The sequence below is a fragment of the Diceros bicornis genome, chromosome 9 (genome assembly GCF_020826845.1).
Source record: "Diceros bicornis minor isolate mBicDic1 chromosome 9, mDicBic1.mat.cur, whole genome shotgun sequence".
In the NCBI taxonomy this organism is placed as follows: Eukaryota; Metazoa; Chordata; class Mammalia; order Perissodactyla; family Rhinocerotidae; genus Diceros; species Diceros bicornis.
The window spans coordinates 35052442-35073217 of NC_080748.1; the positions used below are offsets into that span (position 1 = coordinate 35052442).

At 37.6% G+C, this 20776-nt stretch overlaps 1 protein-coding gene across 4 annotated transcripts in view; it reads left to right on the top strand.

Annotated features, from left to right (window-relative positions):
- The window catches only part of MTRF1 (mitochondrial translation release factor 1), a 39456-nt gene continuing 18680 nt past the window's right edge, over positions 1-20776 (top strand). For 2 of the 4 annotated variants that reach the window (XM_058548253.1, XM_058548256.1), the window contains exons 1-6: positions 1-532; positions 2138-2563; positions 7061-7152; positions 8575-8656; positions 8848-8955; positions 18024-18196. In XM_058548253.1, coding sequence (XP_058404236.1) covers positions 2146-2563; positions 7061-7152; positions 8575-8656; positions 8848-8955; positions 18024-18196 — 873 coding nt within the window. In that variant the 5' untranslated portion in view covers positions 1-532; positions 2138-2145. The remainder of the gene's footprint in view (positions 533-2137; positions 2564-7060; positions 7153-8574; positions 8657-8847; positions 8956-18023; positions 18197-20776) is intronic. The other 2 variants (XM_058548255.1, XM_058548254.1) reach the window with 2 other exon arrangements.

Sequence of the window (20776 nt, forward strand, 5' to 3'; positions counted from 1 at the left end):
AAGTACGCTGCGTGGTCGTCTTGTGGGAATTTTTCTCGCTTTGTCATTTTTCCCTTTTGTTTCTTCCGTTAGCTCATTGTTATGTACACCCAAGGACGACTCCTCTGGAGAAGGGTCGAGACGGAGGAGGAGCCGGGATCAAGTGTTAACCCGGAAGAAGTGAGCCAGGAAGTAAAAGTGATCCCGTGTCTATCGGTCTGAAATGTAGCGAGTTACAGAAGGTTCCGACCTCAGTAAGGAAAGCTAACGTCTTTTTTCTTTTTCTTAGGTACTCACAGTTCATTTCTTTCTGCTGATCTTAAAAACTATTTTTCCTTTCTCCAGTTTTTTTTCCCTCATGTTGCCTCCTTGTGGGGTCAGTCTATACTGTATGCTAAGTTACACAGTATGGCTTACACGTGCTGCTCTCGCGCGGGCTTAGTGTCAATTCTGACATGCCGACACTGAGAATTGTTCCTAGAGTATCAGAGCAATCCTGTTACTGTGGTGGGTGATGGAGAAGACTTGGTGTTCTCAAATATAGATAACCCTAGTGAGTAAACGTCTTTTTTACCCCCTCTTGCATTGAGGTTCATGACCTTGAGAGTTACTTATTCTACTACTGTTCCTAAAATGGAAATTTTAGCCAGCAGTGTCCTACCAAAAATCTGTTTGCCATCCTTTTATTCTGACCGTTTTCAAATGGATACACCTCCTCTGATGCGCTTGAGACTAGATATGAAGACACACAAATTTCTGCTGGAGGACTGTAACATTTGTGGCTACTGGGCATTGGTGCATTCTTCCACAGGCCTTTCCAAATGTTATTCAGTGTGTTAAAGTTCATTAGTAGAGCCCTGCAAACTTTTCGGGTTTTAGAGACCATTCTGAATATTTTATTTCTTAGGAGATAATGATATGTAAGTTAGCAGACTTATAATGATCAAATAAGCTAATAGATGAATGCACCTCCTACCATAGTAGGACCATTGGAGACGGTAAATGTTGATTGTGATAAATTTTGACCCTTATTTCAACTTTGAACTTCAGGATTTTAGGGGCAAAGTATTTTTATTAGAACACTTTATCTTTTCCTTTTCTTACTCAATAAAACCATTGTGTGCTTTTGTTAGCTTTTGATTATCTCTGTTAGAGGAGAAGAGAACAGATAATTATTGTACACTGCCAATTTCACCTAACTTGTAATTTTTTTAAGTAATTTTTTTTCCTGATTGTAAAAGTAATATGTGCTATAAGTATAGAAGACTTGGAAAACACTAAAAAGTAGAAAAAATAGAAAGCAAGCAAAAGGTATCCATAATCCCACAACTAGAGATCATCTTATTAACATATTGGTATAATTCTTTTTTAGTTTTCTTTTTTCAAAATACTCTGTACCTTTTTTGTGTGTGTTCCATATATTGTAGAGAATTCTTAAAACCTAACTGAGGTTATGTTTTCTATTCTGCTCTTTTCATTTAATATAATTATCGCCATTGTCCCTTTTTACCAGACCTCCTACTTTCTTAGTCTGTTAATATTTGAAGTATTCTTTGAGGATCTCAGCTAAAAGGGAAGCACCTTTGAAGAGTGATTGCAAAATTGAAAATGAAAAGCACTGAGTCCTGAACAGGCAACCTGCATTCTGGTATCAGCCCTGCCTCTGTCCAGCTGAGTGAATAATCATGATTAAGTTACTTGACGTCCTTGGATATCTGGATACTTAAAGAATTAGACAAGAAAATAGTTAATATTTCCTTCAAACTTTGTAGAAATCTATTAATGTGTGAACCACCTAAAGTCTGCGTGATTATTTCATACCTTTCAAGTGCTCGTTCCTACACTCAGTTCTAGATTCTGGATACTTTCTAGATAATACCTGATTTAACCCATTCTATTTGTATATTTATTAGTTACACTCCTACTGATTTGCCTTAATTATATATGTTGAGTGGGTGGAAAACAGTGCTATCTTCATTTATTTTAATATGTTATGTTCAGAGGTTTGAAGAATTATTTTCTTTTTGTGGGTTATTGAATTTTGGGACCGTGTTTGGAGCTGGCTGAAACAGTGAACTGAGCAAGATTTCTTGAGACTCCTTCCAGCTTTTATATCTGTAAAGTTGATTTTTTTCAGATTGTGTTTATTATATTTCAGATGCTGAGATGAATCGTCACCTGTGTGTTTGGCTTTTTAGACATCCGTCTCTTAATGGTCACCACCAGTGCCGCATCCAGGCCCATTCTTATCAGTTTACACAGATACATCTTGATACAAGACTGTGGGGTTTTAGACAAAATAGAAATCACATTCTCCATCATCTATTAAATAAGAATTGGTTTAGGAGATATTGTCATCAAGACACCAGGATGCTCTGGAAGCATAAAGCACTACAGAAATATATGGAAGGCCTGAATAAGGAGTACCAAACACTTGATCAGTGTTTGGAGCCTCTCTCTGTGACTGAAGGAGACCGAAGGTCCTTGAATCGAAGGCGTGCTGAGTTGGCACCACTTGCAGCCATTTACCAAGAAATTAAGGAGGCTGAACAAGCAATTGAAGAATTAGAATCAATGTGTAAAAGTAGGTAAAAGATATGTGTGTGTCTGCAAGTACAGGATTGATTTTCTAAGTTAAAGCTTTATTGAACTCAGTCTTTTAAAAAGCTTACAAGTAATAAGCTCTACACTTGGAAAGAACAGGACTCTGTACCCTGGGTGTTTGAAGTATTTCAGCTACTAAAGATCAACTACTAAGAGACCAAGCTCCTCGTGGTGCTTGTCAAGAAGTTCTCAGGGTCTGGGAGACTGAATATTGACCTTTGCAGAAGCTTTAATTTATTGAACAGGGCTTTATTGAGCACTGTCCTACAGCGCCAGATACCAGGGACACAAAAATACAGTTCCTACCCTATCAAAGGGCTTATATGGTCTGGGTATTATTTCATCACTCCAAAAAGAAACTCTGCACCCTTCAGCCATCTTGTCGCAATCTCCCCTTCCCTTCTAGCCCTAGGCAACCACTAATCAACTGTCTGTTGCTATAGATTTACTTATGTGAGGCATTTTATATAAATGGAATCATAATATATTGTCCTTTGTGACTGGCTTCTTTCGCTTAGCATAATGTTTCTAAGGTTCATCTATGTTGTAGCATGTATCTGTACTTCATTGCTTTTTTATTGCTGAATTATATTCTGTTGTATGGATATACCACATTTTATTTATCCATTCGTCAGTTAATAGATATTGCGTTATTTCCACTTTTTTAGTTATTATGAACAATGTTGTTGTGAACATTTGTGTACAAGTTTTTCTGTGGACATAGATTGCTGAGTCATATGGTAACTCTATGTTTAACCTTTTGAGGAACTGCCAGACTGTTTTCCAAAGCGGCTGCACCATTTTACATTCCACCTCTGGTATATGAGGTTTCCAATTCTCCACATCCTCACCAGACCTTGTTATCTGCCCTTTGGATTCTAGCCATCCTAGAGGCTATGAAGTGTTATCTTATTGTGGTGTTGACTTGTACTTCCCTGATTAATGATATTGAGCATCTTTTCATGTGCCTGTTGGCTATTTGTATACCATCTTTGGATAAATGACTATTTAGATCCTCTGCCCATTTTTTAGTTGAGTTGTCTTTTTTTATTGAGTCGTAATAGTTCTTTATATTATAGATACAAGTTCTTCATCAGATATATGATTTACAAAAATTTTCTCCCACTTTGTGGGTTGTCCTTTAAAGCACCACAGTTTTTAATTTTGATGATGTTAAATTTATCTTTTTTTCTTTTGTTGCTTGTGTTTTGGGTGTTATATCTAAGAAACTGTTGCATAATCCAAGGTTGCAAAGGTTTACATCTATGTTTTCTTCCAAGAGTTTCATATTTTTAGCCCTTACATTTAGGTCTTTGATCTATTTTAGTTAATTTTATATATAATGTGAGGGGTGTTTATTTTTAATTGTAGTATTTCTTAATATTGCTATTACCTTAACATTCTTAGGAAAATTTTTCAAAATATACAGAAGTTGAGAGAAAAGTACAATAGACTAATAGAGGGTTCAACATTTATCCAGATTTTGTGATTGGCTTTTAGTTTCTAAACTTTCTTCTGTGCTCCATCCTGTTTCCTTAAGCCTTAGATGTTAAGCAATGTCAAGACCTGTAAAGTCCTTGATGTCCAAAGCCTTGCATTTTCCTGCCTTCTGTTAGTGGCACCACGAGTCTTTCACCTACGTTTAATGAGGATTATTTTTTAATCTTTTCATAATGCCACTCAAATTTGTAGGTAATTAGTTTTGGGAAAGTTGCTTACACGTAACAGGAGCTTACTAAATGCTTTCCAAATTATATTGACATAATCTCTTTCAGCCTTGGTTGTATCATGTGTAATATTAGTAAATTGGATTATATTGTTTCTAAAGTCTCCTCTAGGTCTGCAATTCTCCTATTCTATAATAAAAGTGATAATAGCTACATTTAGTAAGTCTTACCATTGGCCAGGCACTAAGCTAAGTATTTTGCAAATATTATCTCATTTGAATGTTCACAATAACCTTATGAGGTCGGAATTATTATTCATATCCCCATTTTATAGATGGAGAAACTGGGAGGTTAAAATGCCAAAGGTCGCTTAGCCAGTCAGGAGAGGAGCAAGGATTTGAACCCAATCAAGGAGACTCCACAGCCTCTGTTGTTACCCACTGCACAATAATTCGAAGTCCAATAGAATCTACCTCTGTAATGTATCTTGCATGAGCCCCCTTCTATTCTTTCCACTGATGTATATCTTCATTATATCTCATCCTAGATGATTACAATGAATTCCTGACTTGTCATCCCACCTTCAGGCTTTCCCAGTCGAAGTACAACCTTAATCATATTACTCCCCTGCTCAAAATTTCAGTAGCTCCCATTGCCTATAAACGTGGATTTCTTGGTTTGGCATTTAAGAGCCTCTGCAGGGGTCAGCCTGATGACATAGCGGTTAAGTGCACGTGCTCCACTGTGGCAGTCCGGGTTTGGATCCCGGGCGCGCACGGATGCACCGCTTGTCAGGCCATGCTGTGGTGGCGTCCCACATAAAGTGGAGGGAGATGGGCACACATGTAAGCCGAGGGCCGGTCTTCCTCAGCAAAAAGAGGAGGATTGGCAACAAATGTTAGCTCAAGGCTGATCCTCCTCACACACACAAAAAAGAGCTTCTGCAGAGTGACGCCAGTGGCTCTGTGTAGTTTAATTCCCTTTGCATATTCTCTCTTCCAACCAAAATAGACAACTTGCCTTTCCTGAATATACCCATGCCATCCCATATCTGTCTTCGTTCACATTGTTACCACAAATTTCACCTTGTTAAAATTCAGTCCCCTTACAAAGGATGGCTTGGATGCCATACTTTAGTTTCAATCCCCTCTGTGAAACAAGTATGGTTACTTGTCTCTTTTGTATTCTTATCCTTTGTGTAGTTGTCTCAACCTCAGCCCCTTCCCCCATTATCTGTTCCTCAAGGACAGGGCCTGTGTCATCATTTTTATATCTCCTGCAGCACCGAACATAGGATATAATAGGTTATCGAATCTTTGTTGATATAATGAAATTGAATTAGGTTGGATTTTACAGTTTAGTAAATAATAAGAGGCCACAAAAATAATTTTATATGATTGCAAATCAGAAGATTTTTCTGATACCTTTGACCAAGCAGATATCTATATTGAGTGATGTCAGCCTGGTTTCCATTTGTGAAGTGTGTGCACAATGTGGGGCCGGTAGTGACGTTACAATTCAGCAACAGATGATCTATAATTAGATTTTAGTTCAGACAGTGCCTTATCCAGGAAGCCTTCCTTAAGTGCTGAGGTCTGGGTTAGATCCCCTCCGTGGCACTGCCCTTATTACGTATTGTAATCGTGTGTATGTGTCAGTTTTTCCCACCAGCCTGAGCCACTTGAAGCCTGGAATTATGTTTTATTCTTCCTTGTGTCCCCAGGAACTAGCTGAGTATCTGGCACATATAAGTGTTAAATGTTGAAAGCATGAATGAGGCACAGAATCTCACCAGACCCTAATGACTTCTATGACTAGAGAAGAATTGTAAAGAGCCTTCTCTCTTACAATTGATTCTTCATTTCTCTTTTCCTCTTTGTTATTATTAAGAATCAAAAATTTCTACCTCACTTTGCAAGCATCACCACTGACAAATGAAGTCTCTAGGGCATCTAGAGCATGGAGTCAAAGGTTATGGGATCCACCATGCTTGGTCACTCAGTGTTAGTTTATTTTGTTAGAATTCCATGATTTAACTTTCTGTGTTTGAAATGATGTGAAAAGGACCATAGTTTCCATAAAGCAGAGCTTACAAAGATGTGTTTTGTTTGACCCACACAATGTTTTTGAAAAATGCTTATTAGGTATGAACATTTCAAGAAATTTCAAAATTTTAAGGAAATTGAGGCTGTAGCCATGCTAGATTACTCACAGTGTGCTGAGTAATGGCTGCTACCTTTAGATAAGTGGTCAACCCAGTTTACTCCAAGACTTACCTTATTAAACCTGTTTGGTTAATCACTGATTTCTATAATTACTTATAGACACTTTTTTTGTGTGTGTGTGAGGAAGATCAGCCCTGAGCTAACATCCACGCCAATCTTCCTCTTTTTGCTGAGGAAGACTGGCCCTGAGCTAACATCCGTGCCCATCTTCCTCCACTTTATATGGGACGCCGCCACAGCATGGCCTGACAAACGATGCATTGGTGCGTACCCAGGATCTGAACCCAGGCCGCCTGCAGCAGACCACACATACTTAACCGCTATGCCACGGGGCCGGCCCCTACTTATAGACATTTAATCACAAGTTCTTTGGGGCAAGATCGTATTTCTTTTCACACTGAGTTTTTTGGACATTCTTCACAAATACTTAATTGACGTTCTCTAAAGATTCTAACTATTCTTTTGTATAATCCTTTGCCTTCACAACTGAAATGAAACTTAGTAGGCAGAGATTAGGTAGTTTTTTAAGAGTTTCTCTGTAAGTATTTTAAAACTTTTACCAATATTTCTATTGCTTGTTTGTAGATCTAAATAAACAAGATGAAAAGCAGTTACAAGAGCTTGTATTGGAAGAAAGGCAAACCATTGCTCAAAAAATCAACATGTTATACAGAGAGGTATGTTTAGGAGGTAAACTAATCTCAATAGTGTTAATAGAAAGGAATACTCTTCTTGCTAGACTATGCTTTGGTGCTCAAAGTACTTTGCGAACACCAGTTTCTTAAGTCTTCTCTTACGATAAGTGATTAAGCTGGATTTAGTGCTGTAATTTGCTACAGAATGAGATTGAAGAAATTGTGATGTCAAAGAATAAAACAAATTCCTCCCTCCCCCCAGAGCAATAATATTCCAAAGCTGAATCTACTAACTTGCCAGGCAGGGGAACACATGCTGGTGAAGAAATGTAGTTCACCATTGGGAAAGAGTTAGGGGGCTTTAAGTATTAGAAAGGGGGAGTTGTTCATGGTGATTATGTTAATTAAGGACTGAAAATTTGCATTCTGGATAAATTGGGATGAATTCAAGGATATAGAGATAATTGGTTAACACAAGTCTTTAACTCCTAGCTTAATGAATGATTTGTCTAAAAGACAATGGAAAACACAGTACTATGTACCATGTTACCCTCTGTCCTACTTGCCATCCTCCTGCCTTCACTCTTCCCTACTCTGGGAATCCAGTAGAGGGGCTTGTTAAGGGGTTGAGGGGGATGAGGTGGAGGTATCAGTTTTTGTTATCATTGATTTAACCAGCTAATCAAACGTAGAAGTAAAATGTCTGACTCTTAGTCTAATATTCTCTCCCACAGACTATATCATTTCTAGCAAAGATGGAGTATTTCAAAAATTGGCAGTGGGGAGAGTCATGACACGTAGGCACTTTTAGTTTGACTTGAAAGGCCTTTTAGTAATAATAAAAATAAAATTACTTCTCATTTCTTCCTAAGAGGAAAGTTGGTTACTTTCTTTGTTAGGAAGCCCCCTTTTTTCTTGTCGTGGCTGAGAAACTATTTGGGCCTTATCTTGGGAGTCCTCAACATACTCTTTAAACAGAGCAACTCTCCTGAGAAGACAGGGCATGGCCTGATGTCCGCTGTCATTTGTGGCAAGAGAGAACACGCAATCATATGTAAAGAGTCCTCATTTTCTCCAAATGAAGACTTTCAAAGCTTTACTTCATTCATCTAGATGAAAGAAGCTACTGTCCAGAACTAATTATAAGGGCAAAATCTGAAGAAAATGGAATGGAACACTCTGGACTTTGATCTAAACTTAAGCATTTTAGACAATTAAGATAATCTGATAGCGTTGTAGAGAATATCCTGACAAGAACCTTCATTGTTAACATGAATTGATCGCTTATTTTAGGTCTAATAAGGTCTATTTATTACAGCATTTTAGGACTAGACCTCATTGGGATGCTATATGATTTTGTTAATTACTGATTTTTTAATGTCTGGAGGTTTTTTAATCTAAGTTTGAGTAATAATAGTATACCATGGAAAATATATAGACACTAATGCTGATTTTTTTTTTCAGCTTTTCCAGAGTCTAGTGCCAAAGGAGAAATATGACAAAAATGATGTTATTTTAGAGGTGACATCTGGAAGAACAACTGGAGGTCAGTAAAATAATTTTATTGTAAATGATCTAAAAAAATACTTATATTTTACATTGATTTGACACACTGTAACCTTAAAAATTTGTTAGCACTTTGGAATTAGCTACTCCTCATTTCCTAAGGGGCCTGTACGTAAGAATGACTCTCTTAGAAATTTGTGCTGACTAAATATTTTTTGTATTTTATTTTAGGTGATATCTGCCAACAATTTACCCGGGAAATATTTGACATGTACCAGAATTATTCAAGCTATAAACACTGGAAATTTGAACTTCTGAATTATACACCGGCTGATTATGGTAGGCGTATTTGAGGATTTTGTCCATAGATGATGCTGAAAATTATTTTACCTCTGATCTTGATTAGAACCATGTTATCTCATTTTCTAAAACTTTTTGTCTTTACCTGCTAAATACTGTGACATAGGCTTGACAATCACAGTGGCTTACTATAGTAGAGTTCTTAACTAGGAGAAGACAGTGGGAGGGAGGGAAGGAAGGAATATTTGAATTAGAGAAAATTTCCCTGTGGAGGATAGATATATACTTTGCCTTGAAAATCCTTGTTCTCTGTATTCAAAGCAAAGATGTATTAAGGTTTTTACTCTAAAGAACTTTGTCATTTATATGATATAATCAGAAATCATTATTGATTAGATTAAGTGGCTAATGATGTGCTAGATGTTTTATGAGAATACAGAAAAAGGTAATCATTTGTCTTTATTTTCAAGAAGCATCCACACCAGTTGGGCTGCTAAAAACTTATACAACATAAACAATAACAAACAATACAAGTCTTTAAACTTTTAAATACTCAAATATGTTAAATCAGAACATCTAATAGTAATTCTCTTTTTTTCCCTTTCTTTTAATCCACCTGAAATTTTTTGTCTGCTTGGTTACATAGTGATACGCTGTAGTAGACAGAGGAGTCTTCAATAATAAACCACAGATTCTCAAAGTGGGGAACAAGAATTAAAGTAGGTTAAGCAATAGAGGGAAATGAAAACCAGTATACAGCATAAGTAAGTTGTGCTTGATACAGATTTTAAATATTGCCAGTGGTCAGGAAAGGGGACTATCAGTGAGAGCAGACGGAAGGAACAACCTGAGCCACAGCAGGGTGGTGGGAAAGATCTTGGTGTGTGTGTAGGACAATAAGGAAGCCAATTTACCCAGAGGCTATGTGTGATAGGAAGAGATGGGAAATAGGTTTGAACTGATAGGGTTTGAACAGCCTTGGAAACTGAACAGGCCTTGATTGTTAGGGAGTAGGGAGCTGTTGAAGATTTTATTAATAAGACTATGACTTGATAAATATATATTTTAAGAAGATTACTTTGACAACAGTATGAAGGATGGATTGAAGTGTCTAGATTTAAGGCAGACTACTAAGAGGTGATTAGGGTAATCCAGATATGACTAAGAGTTAGAATTGGGAGTAAGGAGACATGTGAGAGACCTTCAAAGGAAGAATGGGCAAAGTTTGCTGACTGGATACAAGAGAAGCTATTGCTTGCCTACTATGTCCTGTATGCAGTATAGGTTATTTGACCTACAACCCTGTGAAATCGGTATTGTTAATCCCATTTTACACATGAGAGTCTAGGCTCAGAGAGTAAGTAACAAATCCAAGATCACACAATAAGTAATGGCAATCGTGGGATTAAATTTAAGTCTGTCTGATCCAGAGCCACACTACATCCCATTAGTCTATTCTGACACAAAGGGGATGAGCCATGGGGATTCTCATCTTTCTAAACAGGAAGATTGTGATATTCATTCATGCCATTGAATGGAATAGAAATTGGAAGGCAAAGCCCATTTAAGAAGAATAATGATAAGTGGTGTTTTAATTATTAAGTGTGTGGTTATAGTGAGCATCCATTTAGAAATATGCAGTAAATGCTGAAGTTGTGTAACCAGAGCTTTGGCGAAAGAACAGAATTGAGGAGAAATATTTGATAGCTGTTAGCACGGAGATAATGTCTGATACTGAGAGAATAAATGAGGGAGAGACTATAGAGAAGAAACATTCAGGGCACCAAACGTTGGAGAGTGGCCACATTTAGAAAGATACTCTAGTTGGCAAAAGAAAAAGAGGAGTCAGATAAGCAGAAAAAGGATGAGTACAGTATACTATTATGGAAGCAAGAGAGGAGAGAGTTTCAAGGAGAATATAATCAGAAACAGCAGCATTTTAAAAGAGAGAATAGTGGAAAATGTCATCAGTGACCTCTGAGATGTATATTTTGAATCCGACTTTCAAGAATGAAAGGGAGATGAACTTAATAACAGGAAGAGAGATTCTGTTCCAGATATGTGGAGTAGCCTAAACAATGGTTTAGGCTTTGGAATGGAAACTTTTCTTTTAGATACACTGACTCACTGGCAAAATAAAATAAAGATATTTTAAAAAATAAAAAGGCCTTTTTTTAAAGAAAAATTTTAAATGTTTCTTTCATATACCTTTAAAATGAAAGACTAAGAATAAACCTCTATTTATTAAAATTATAAAATAATTTTTAAAAATGGATTTATTATTTATAACCAGGAAAATAAAAAGATGTGGATAGGAAAAGACTAAAATAGAGAAAGGGAAAAAAGTACCTACCTTATAAAATATGTTTATTAAGTTATATATATACATATTTTTTTAATGTTTAATTGAAATAGAGGGGAACTCCACAGAGAGTCACACAGCACTAAAAGCTAAGAATGGAAAGAAACACTTTCATGCAAAAATTTATATATCAAGTGACTTAAAGTCTTGTAGTTTTGTGACTACAGGTGCAGATAGAGACAATACTCAACCGTTACATAAATAGTTAAAACTAAATGATAGCCTAAATAATTACAAGCTAGCCTTTGTGGAAGGAGTGGAGGGTGATGGCTCTTGATATGCAGTGTGGATCTGACACTGTGTTATTCTGTATACCTGCTGTCTAATGATTTGAAATATTTTCCAAGTTAAAGGGATTCTATGAAATTGTTACATTATTTCCTCCCTCCCAACAGATTAATGTTTATAATTATATTTTTTTATTCTCTGCCCACAACTTGAATTCAGGGAGAGGTCACTTAAAGTAATGTGATGGTTAATTTTATGTGTCCAGAAGACATACTTTTCACCACAACTGGGAGAAATAAATTTGTGAGGGGAGCCCCAGCATCGTTGAAGAGCTCTATGATCACTCTTCTCTGTAGGCCAGCCCTTAAAATGGGAACTCTGGTAACTGAATTGGGAAATCTAAAGGCAATGGGAGTAACTGGATCTCAGAGTGGCAAGTGATGGCACTCAACATCCAAAGGCAAGATGGGCATGGTTACCATAACGGACAGCAGAGTCAAAGCAGCAATCAGAATAGTCTGACTTGTGCAGACTTTTGGTGTTGGGCAGTTGATCATGGTGTCCCTAGATGTAAAGTAAAATGGAAGCCTACTGGATTCTTACTTGATCTGTATAAGCAGAAAAGTTCTAGGTCAAGTGAACAAAAGTCTAACCTGTATCATAAAAGCAGAAGTCATGGCCCCTCAGTCATTTCCCAGACTTGAGCCAGTTTGCAGACCCAAACCCCTTGAATGAGGGGAAGGCTGTGTCCCCCTGAGGAACCCAGTACACTACCAGAAATTTGTACTGTTAATCTTTTTTTTTTTTTTAATTAATTAATTAATTTTTTTTTCCCCCCAAAGCCCCAGTAGATAGTTGTATGTCACAGCTGCATACCCTTCCGGCTGCTGCACGTGGGACGCGGCCCCAGCATGGCCGGAGAAGCGGTGCGTCGGTGCGCGCCGGGATCTGAACCCGGGTCGCCAGCAGCGGGGTGCGAGCACCCAACCGCTAAGCCACGAGGCCGACCCCGTGTACTGTTAATCTTTTTCTTAGTCTTCCCCAGAGGGGCCTATGGCCTTTTACCAGGGTAACTGTGCCTTGGGGAAAAGAAAATAATTATACCTTTCAGGGACTAGTGGACACTGGCTCTGAATTGACATTAATTCCAGGAGACTCAAAACATCACTGTGGTCTGCCGGTCAGAGTAGAGGCTAATGGAGGTCAGGTGATCAATGAAGTTTTAGCTCAAGTTTGTCTCACAGTGGGCCCAGTGGGTCCCTGAACGCATCATGTAGTTATTTCCCCAGTTCCCGATGTGTAATTAGAAAAGACATACTCAGCAGCTGGCAGAATCTTCACATTGGCTCCCTGACCTGTGGAGCGAGGACTATTATGGTGGGAAAGGCTAAGTGGAAGCTACTAGAACTGCCTCTACCTAGGAAAATAGTAAACCAAAAGCAATACCACATTCCTGGAGAGATTACAGAGATTAGAGCCACCATCAAGGATTTGAAAGATGCAGGGGTGGTGATTCCCACCACATTGCCATTCAGCTTACCTATTTGGCCTGTGCAGAAGGTAGATGGATCTTACAGAATGACAGTGGGTAACTGTAAACTTAACCAGGTGGTGACTCCAACTGCAGCTGCTGTACTAGATGTGGTTTCATTGCTTGAGCAAATTAATACCCCCTGGTACCTGGTATGCAGTTATTGATCTGACAGATGCTTTTTTTCCATACCTATTCATAAGGCCCACCAGAAGCAGTTTGCTTTCAGCTGGCAAGGCCAGCTATACAGCTATACACCTCCACTGTTCTACTTCAGAGTTATATCAGCTCTCCAGCCCTACATCATAATTTAGTTCACAGGGATCTTGATGTCTTTCTCTACTACAAGATGTCATACTGGGCCAGGATAGCTGATGGGGTAGTTCCAGTTACCACTGATACTTGTTGACAGCTAGATGTCGACACTACTAAATGCTCTGCAAGTGTTTATCACAGTTACTCCTCACAACAACCCTTGGAAAGTAGGTTGAATTCAGGGCTATGTCATATGCTTACATAAGCCTTGAAGCACTACTTACATAATCTACAATATGAATGGCTCCCCCTTCAGGTATGCAGTGCTGTAGCTTGTTATATATTATTATCGTTTACAAATAAGGAAACCAAAGCACTGACAAGTTAAATGATTTGCCTGTGGACATATAGCTAGGAAGAGGAGGAGCTTGAGTTTGAACTCAGGAGGCCTAAGACTGGCTCTGTTAATCTATACAGTAAACTTGCAACCTTCTTCTTTTCAGCTCACACAAATTCAAATATTTACACTCAACATGAAGTAAAGAGGATAGGGGGAATAATTTTAAAAGTACAGAATGAATATAAGATGGGATATTTAAATTGTTGTGGCCTCACTCTGTCTCAGTTCCTGGGTATTTTTCATAATATGACCATCTTACTAAACTGAGTGTGGATGGTCAACAATTAAATTTTTTGTATCATCTGATCCCTAAATGCATGTTAGCTTTATCTGGTATTCAAGAAAATAAACAGTAGTCTATTCCATTGCTGGAGGAAAACTGGCTGTGTTGGACATAATTATTGGGAGACAGTACGTCAGTCTCTGATAAGATACCTTCCTAAGGCATTTTCCAGGGAAATCTAAAACTATATGCAATTTTTGTCTAACATGCTAACTTTAGAAACCAAGTAGGTTAGATCTGCCTGTAAAACTATTTCTTTTCACAGTAAGAAACAGTAAGAAAAAACAAGGTGTGAAAGAACCCCATAAATCAGGATTAGAAATGAAGTGACAGACTCAGGAAAGAATTAGAAATAAATGAAAAATCACTTCAGAGATGAAGAATAAATCAGAAGGAACATATGAGTGGATACACAGAACAGATAATGCCTTAAGAAAACAGTAGTCAAAAAGAGGAAGTTTTTTTAGAATCAAAAAGAAATGAAGAAAAATAAGAAGGAATCAAAGAAAACAATATCGAAGATAGGCCAAGAAGATTGATAACATAATAAAAAGAATCAGCAGATACTGTATCTATCTGTCACGGTGTAACAAATTACCAAAATTTAGCAGCTTTAAAGCAACAACTGTTTTTTTTAATCTCACGATTTCTGAAGGTCAGGAATTGGGGAGCAACTTTCCTGAGTGGTTCTGGTACAGGGTCTTTTGTGAAGTTGGGGTCAAGCTGTTGGCTGGGGCTGTAATCCTCCCAATGCTTTACTGGGGTTTAAGGGTATACTTCAGAGCTCACTTGGTTGTTGGCCGACCTCATTTTCTCGCCAGGTGGGCCCTCTCCATAGGGCTGCTCACAACACGGCAGCCTGTTTCTCCCAGTGTGAGTGATGTGAGAGAGAGAGAGGAAGCCAGCTCCCAGTAGGGAAGCCAGGGTTCTTTGCAACCTAGTTTCAGAAGTTGTACTGTCAAGTCTACCATTTGCTATGCATCATACAGACCGGGGGAGGGAATTATAAGTGTGTGAATAGCAGGAGGCAGTGATCATGGGGGCCATCTTTGAGGTTGCCTACCACAAATACTAATATTTTTCAACAAAGCTCTTCTGAAATAGGAAAAAAAAAAGATTTAAAGCCATGTATTTAAGCACATATGAAGATATCCAGCCAGAATGACCAATACTAAGACATATTCTAATAAAATTATTGGACTGTAAAAAATAAAGGAAAAAAATCTATTAGACTTGGAGGAAAAAAGAGCCCACGACTATAAGGGAAAGAAAATGAGATTTTCATCAGGTTTTTCATTAGCGACACTTTGTGCCAGAAAGAGATGAAGTTCATTCAAGGAAAGGAAGTTTGAATTAAGGATTTTATGATCTGCAGAACTGACTTATAAGTATAAGGGTACAAACTGTTATCAATATGTGAGAATTCAGGAAATACTCTTCCCATGATCTCTTTCTGAGGAATCTACTAGGAAACAAAACTTCAGACAATTAAAATATAAGGTATCAACATAAGAAGTAGGGGTGAGCATTAAATATGTGGTTACCTATAGAACTAAGTATAATTGAGGACTAAGAGAAAGAACACAGTATATAAGGACTGTAAGATCTGACAGTACAGATAGAGTACAACCATTTGAAAAATGGGGGGAGAATGGGACAAGCATATACAAAAAAGTTTTATTGTTTTTAGTAATCATATTGGTGGTAGAACTAGTATTGTTGTTCTGAGACTGTTGTATGTGTAATATGGGATAAAACAGACGAGTAATTATGAAATATTCTAATTCTAGTATCCTCTCTGAGAACTAAGATTCTCAGTGTGGAAGACAAGAAATGTAAGAGTAAAGAAGAGGTTGTAATCTTGCATTTACATTTGAAGTATCAATTGTCAAAAACTGTGAATGGTTAAGATTCTACCCTGCTTGGAAGCTAAAAAGTTAGCATGCCACAGTTTCATGGGTCAGAGACGAAGGAAAGTTGATTACAGTAGTAGCAGTAACCAAAATGTTAGCATTTTTGTGCTGGTTCCATGAACTCCAAGTCCCACAAGGCAACTCAAAGAAGGCCAGATGATACCTGCCCACACAGTGGGTTTCATTACAGGAGAGGAACCCTGAGTTTAGGGATCTCGAGTCTTTTTTAATGGGCAGTAAGCATGCCTGCTCATTGCTCTAGAAGCTGTCTCTATCTTCCAAGGCTGTAAGCAAACTTGTCCTTTGCTCTGGAGGGAGACATTTCGCCAAAGCTGTTCACTATACAAATACCCTTAAAAAGATGTTCTGGAGCAAAAGGGCAAGCAGTGCCTTGTTTGCAAGATGTGCAGAAACACAAGAAACCAATAGGGAATTGTCTCCTGATGTCAATATGAACTCATGAGGTATTTCCTATCTCTGTCCACTGAAAAGGCCTAGAAACAATGACCAACCCAGTAGTAGTGAACATCCCTAGCGCCAAATATTGAAATATTATATCTCTCCGAAAGGAACCAGGGCTTCTTTGAGAAATGGCTGATTCCAGGTCAGAGCAAGAAATGTTCAAAATAATCCCAGAAAATCTTGTTATACAATAACAAGAGGCATGTCAGAAGACCTCAGAAATTACCTTGAAGAAGCTCCCGCTGGCCAAAGATGGGACAAGTTGGGCTTCAATAATAATAATTGCCATTGATTTAAACATGCTAGATGTGTTCAAATCCTTGAGTTCATAATGATATTTTTTAAAATAATTGGTCATCTTGAGGGGATTAAAAGGACCCTAATTCATTATATTGCAAAAAAATATATTGGTAAAACTGGTAAAGGGACAGAATCCAGCAATTATCCTGCCTTTCCTACATAACAGTGTCACTGGGTAATCAAATAGTAGACCAAGGAGAAATGTCTCTTTATAAATGTATTTTAACTAATAAGTGAGAAAGAGATGATAGAATTAGACTATCACCATTTTGCAACCCCCATGGTACATTAAGCGTCAAAGGCTGTCAGGCCCATAGAGAGACAGACCCCAGACACTATGTGCCGCCTGTGGTCTTGCCAAGGAGCTCAAGCTGGTGTCTGGTCCAGTCTCTGGATCCAGCTGCCAAATTGCAGCCAGTACAGAGGGCAGAAGAACAGGTTGAGTTGTGCCAAAAGTATGTAATCAGCAAAAGCAGACTGTGGAAAGTTTTACAGGTCAACAGCCCAGGTTCTTCAGCAGTTAATGTGTGGGAAACAAAAGAGATGGATGATGAACCTATAGATTAAGAGATTTAAAAGACATATCAAACTTTTTTAAATGGAAAAGACTAAACTGTAGTGCTTAGGGTGGCACATTTAGGTAATAAAATTATAGTCAAGAAAGAAAGAAAAGTCAGGATACTATTTACTCATTAGAAAGGGAGGGAAGGGCTTTTGGGGTGACTGACAAAGTTCTTTTTCTTGATCTTGTGGTCATTAAACCGTACATTTGATTCGTGTAGTTTTCTATGTCTATATATTATTTTAAAATAAAAAAATTTTCTCAAACATATCTGATAAGAAGAAGCTAGCCTAGGCATTAATATTTTTTTGTGCTTATTTTCCCATTCCACAGACAAAAGAGAACTAAATTTCAATAGATTTTTTGAAAACTTGGGAGGATCTATAGAGTTGTTCATCATTATCAAATTATTATGTTATTGATCGTTCTTTTATATATGGCACCATATTAGCCTAAGTTTGCGTAGGGTAGTTCAATGCAGAAAACATCTGAGTATTCTTTTTTTTCCCAATAGCATTTTTATAAAAGTAAAATTTGTTCATTATAGAAAATCTAGAAACAAAAGAAGTATAAAAAGTAAAATAAAAAATATGCTGTTGTTCTATTCTCCAGAGATAACCATAAATAATATTTGGCTGTGTTTCCTTTTATATATTAATACATTTACATTGGGAAAATATAGTTTTGTACCTTCTTTGTGATCTCATGTCAGGCTCTATACTCACATTCAAGCCATAGATTAAGGGCATTTAAGATCCTGATCCCCTTCAAAGTAGAATTCATTAATATTTCTGACTATCTTTTTTTATAGGTGGGCTACATCATGCAGCTGCCCGAATTTCCGGTGACAACGTCTATAAGCATTTGAAGTATGAAGGTGGGATTCACCGAGTTCAGCGAATCCCTGAGGTGGGCCTGTCATCAAGGATGCAGCGTATTCACACAGGAACAATGTCAGTTATTGTCCTCCCTCAACCAGATGAGGTAACCTCACCAGGAGACATTGAAAACTCGCTCACATAAATGGGTGTTGTGCTGAGAAGCCTTGCCTCCAGGAAAATCTGTGATTTTCAGGGTTACAGATTGAGCTTTACAGACTCCATTGGGAAATCCTTAACTCTTCCCCAGGTAGAGTTGCCCCTCTTATCCCTGAGCAAGGTGTTTTGTTTTGTTTTAAATAGAAGTCACTTCTCTTCATAAAACAGAATCCACGAAGCTTTTAAAATGTTGTTGCCGAAGTTTTATCTTAAGAAAAAAAAATGAATTCCACAGATAATATTTTGAAGTCAATGATGTAATACCTATATGGAATCTATATTGTATTAGTTGAATACAGCCATATCCTCTATATTTTTCTTTTTCCTAACCTTTTTTAAAAAAATTTTAAACATACAGAAAGTTGAAAGAATACCACACTAAAAACTTTTGTAACCTTCATCTGGAATCAACAGTTGTTTACATTTTGCCACATTTGCTAGATTCCTATAGATGTGTGTGTATACGTTTTTTAAATGAACTATAAAGGATATAGCAGACACTATGAGACTTTACCCCCTATATCTTCAACTTACATCTCCAAAGAATAGGACAGTCTCCTACATAAACTCAATACCATTATCTATGAAGATCAACCATAATTCTGTAATATTATTGTCTAGGAAAAATTCTCGTGTGTTCTGTCTACTCACAGAATACTTGTGTACTCCAAATATGTGAATTTTTTTCCCCCATCAAAAATTCTTCAGCTCTCTGTGGACACCAAGTAGGTGTCCTATAATTCAATTGAATTCTGACGCTGTTTACCTAGAGATAGCGCCAGATCTCACAGGCTAAGGACTCAGTCCCAGAAGACTCCCACTTCAGAGGCCAGTCACAAGTCCAGGTTGTCACCTCTGCTTCTGACCAACTGGCTATAAATTGAGAGGTTCCCGTGATCCCCTCCTCAGCTTCAATAATTTACTAAAGTGGCTCACAGCACTCAGGAAAACATTTTACCTACTATATTAATGGTTTATTATAAAGCATACAACTCAGGAATAACCAGATGAAAAGATGCATAGGACAGATGCATAGTTTGTGGGAAGAGGTGCAGAGCTTCCATACCCTGTCCATGCTCACCACCCTTCCAGCACCGCCATGTGTTCACCAACCTTGGAAACTCTCTAAACCCTGTACTTTTAGGATTTTTATGGAGGCTTTCATATATAGCCACGATTGATTAAGTCATTGGGCATTGGGGATGAAGTCAACCTTGAGCCCCACTCCCCTCCCTGCAGGTTTGGGGTGGGGAGGTGGAGCTGAAAGTTCCAACCCTCTAATCACATGGTTGGTTCCCCTGGCAATTTTCCAAAAATCGCCTCATTAACATAAGGTGTAGTTGAAAGGGGCTTGTTATGAATAACAAAAAACAACTTTTCTTGCTTATCACTTAGGAAATTCCAAGGATTTTAGGAGCTCTGTACCAGGAACTGGATGAAGACCAAATATATGTTTCTTATTATAAATCACAGTATCATAATTATCTAATATCTAGTCCGTTTTATAGTTTCCGCAGTTATCCCAAAAATATCTTTATAGCTATTTTTTTAACCGGAATCCCATCAAGTTTCACATATTGCAATTAGTTGTTATATCTCTTTAAGTCTGGAACAGTCTCCCAACGTTTTTTTAAATGACGTTGACTTTTTGAAGAGTCTAGACCATTTGTTTTGTAGAATGACCCACATTCTGGATCCATCTGATTGTTTCTTCATGGTACTCTTTAACTTGTTCCTTTATCCCCTGTATTATATTGAAAGTTATACCTAAATGTTCCGTTCCATTCAGGTTACATGTTTTGAGGAAGAATACTTTATATGTGTAGTTATATTCATGTTGCATCTTATCAAAAGGCACATAATATCAGATTGTTCCACTTTCAGTGAGAATTAATTTGAGCATTTAGTTAAGATGGTGACCACAGAAATCTCTCTATTGTAAAAGTATTTTCTCTTTGCAATCACTAAGTAATCTCTAGGGTACATATATCCTGTTCCCCAAAACTTTTCTTCCTTGGTTTTAACATCCATCTGTGATCTTTGCCTGAATCAGTTGTTTAGTTTGGGGTTGCAAGATGGTGATTTTCTAATTCTACCATTCCTTCTACATGTATTAACTGGCATTCTTTTCTATAAAGTGCTTTCCTCTCTACTATCTTCTCTCCTCCTTCCTTCTTGCTTGCTTTCTGTTTTATTTTACCTCATTATAAACTCATATATTGAGTTTCATATATTGAGTTTCATATATTGACCTCATTATAGACTTACTGGATTTGTTTTTTAAGTTCAGTGAGCTATAAACACTATTATTTTTGATGTTCAAGTTGTCCCAGGTTTGGCGAACAGTAGCCTTTTCATGGTAGCCCCTTTTGAAATGACCCCATCAGTCTTGGAATGTGTCCTTGCTTTCTGGTATAATTAGTTATCCCAGGCCCACCTTGTACTCTCCTGCCTCAGACTTGGAGTCAGACCTCACTCCTTTTAGTGGGGAATGTGCCTAGAAATCAAAATCTTAGTAATAGGTGTG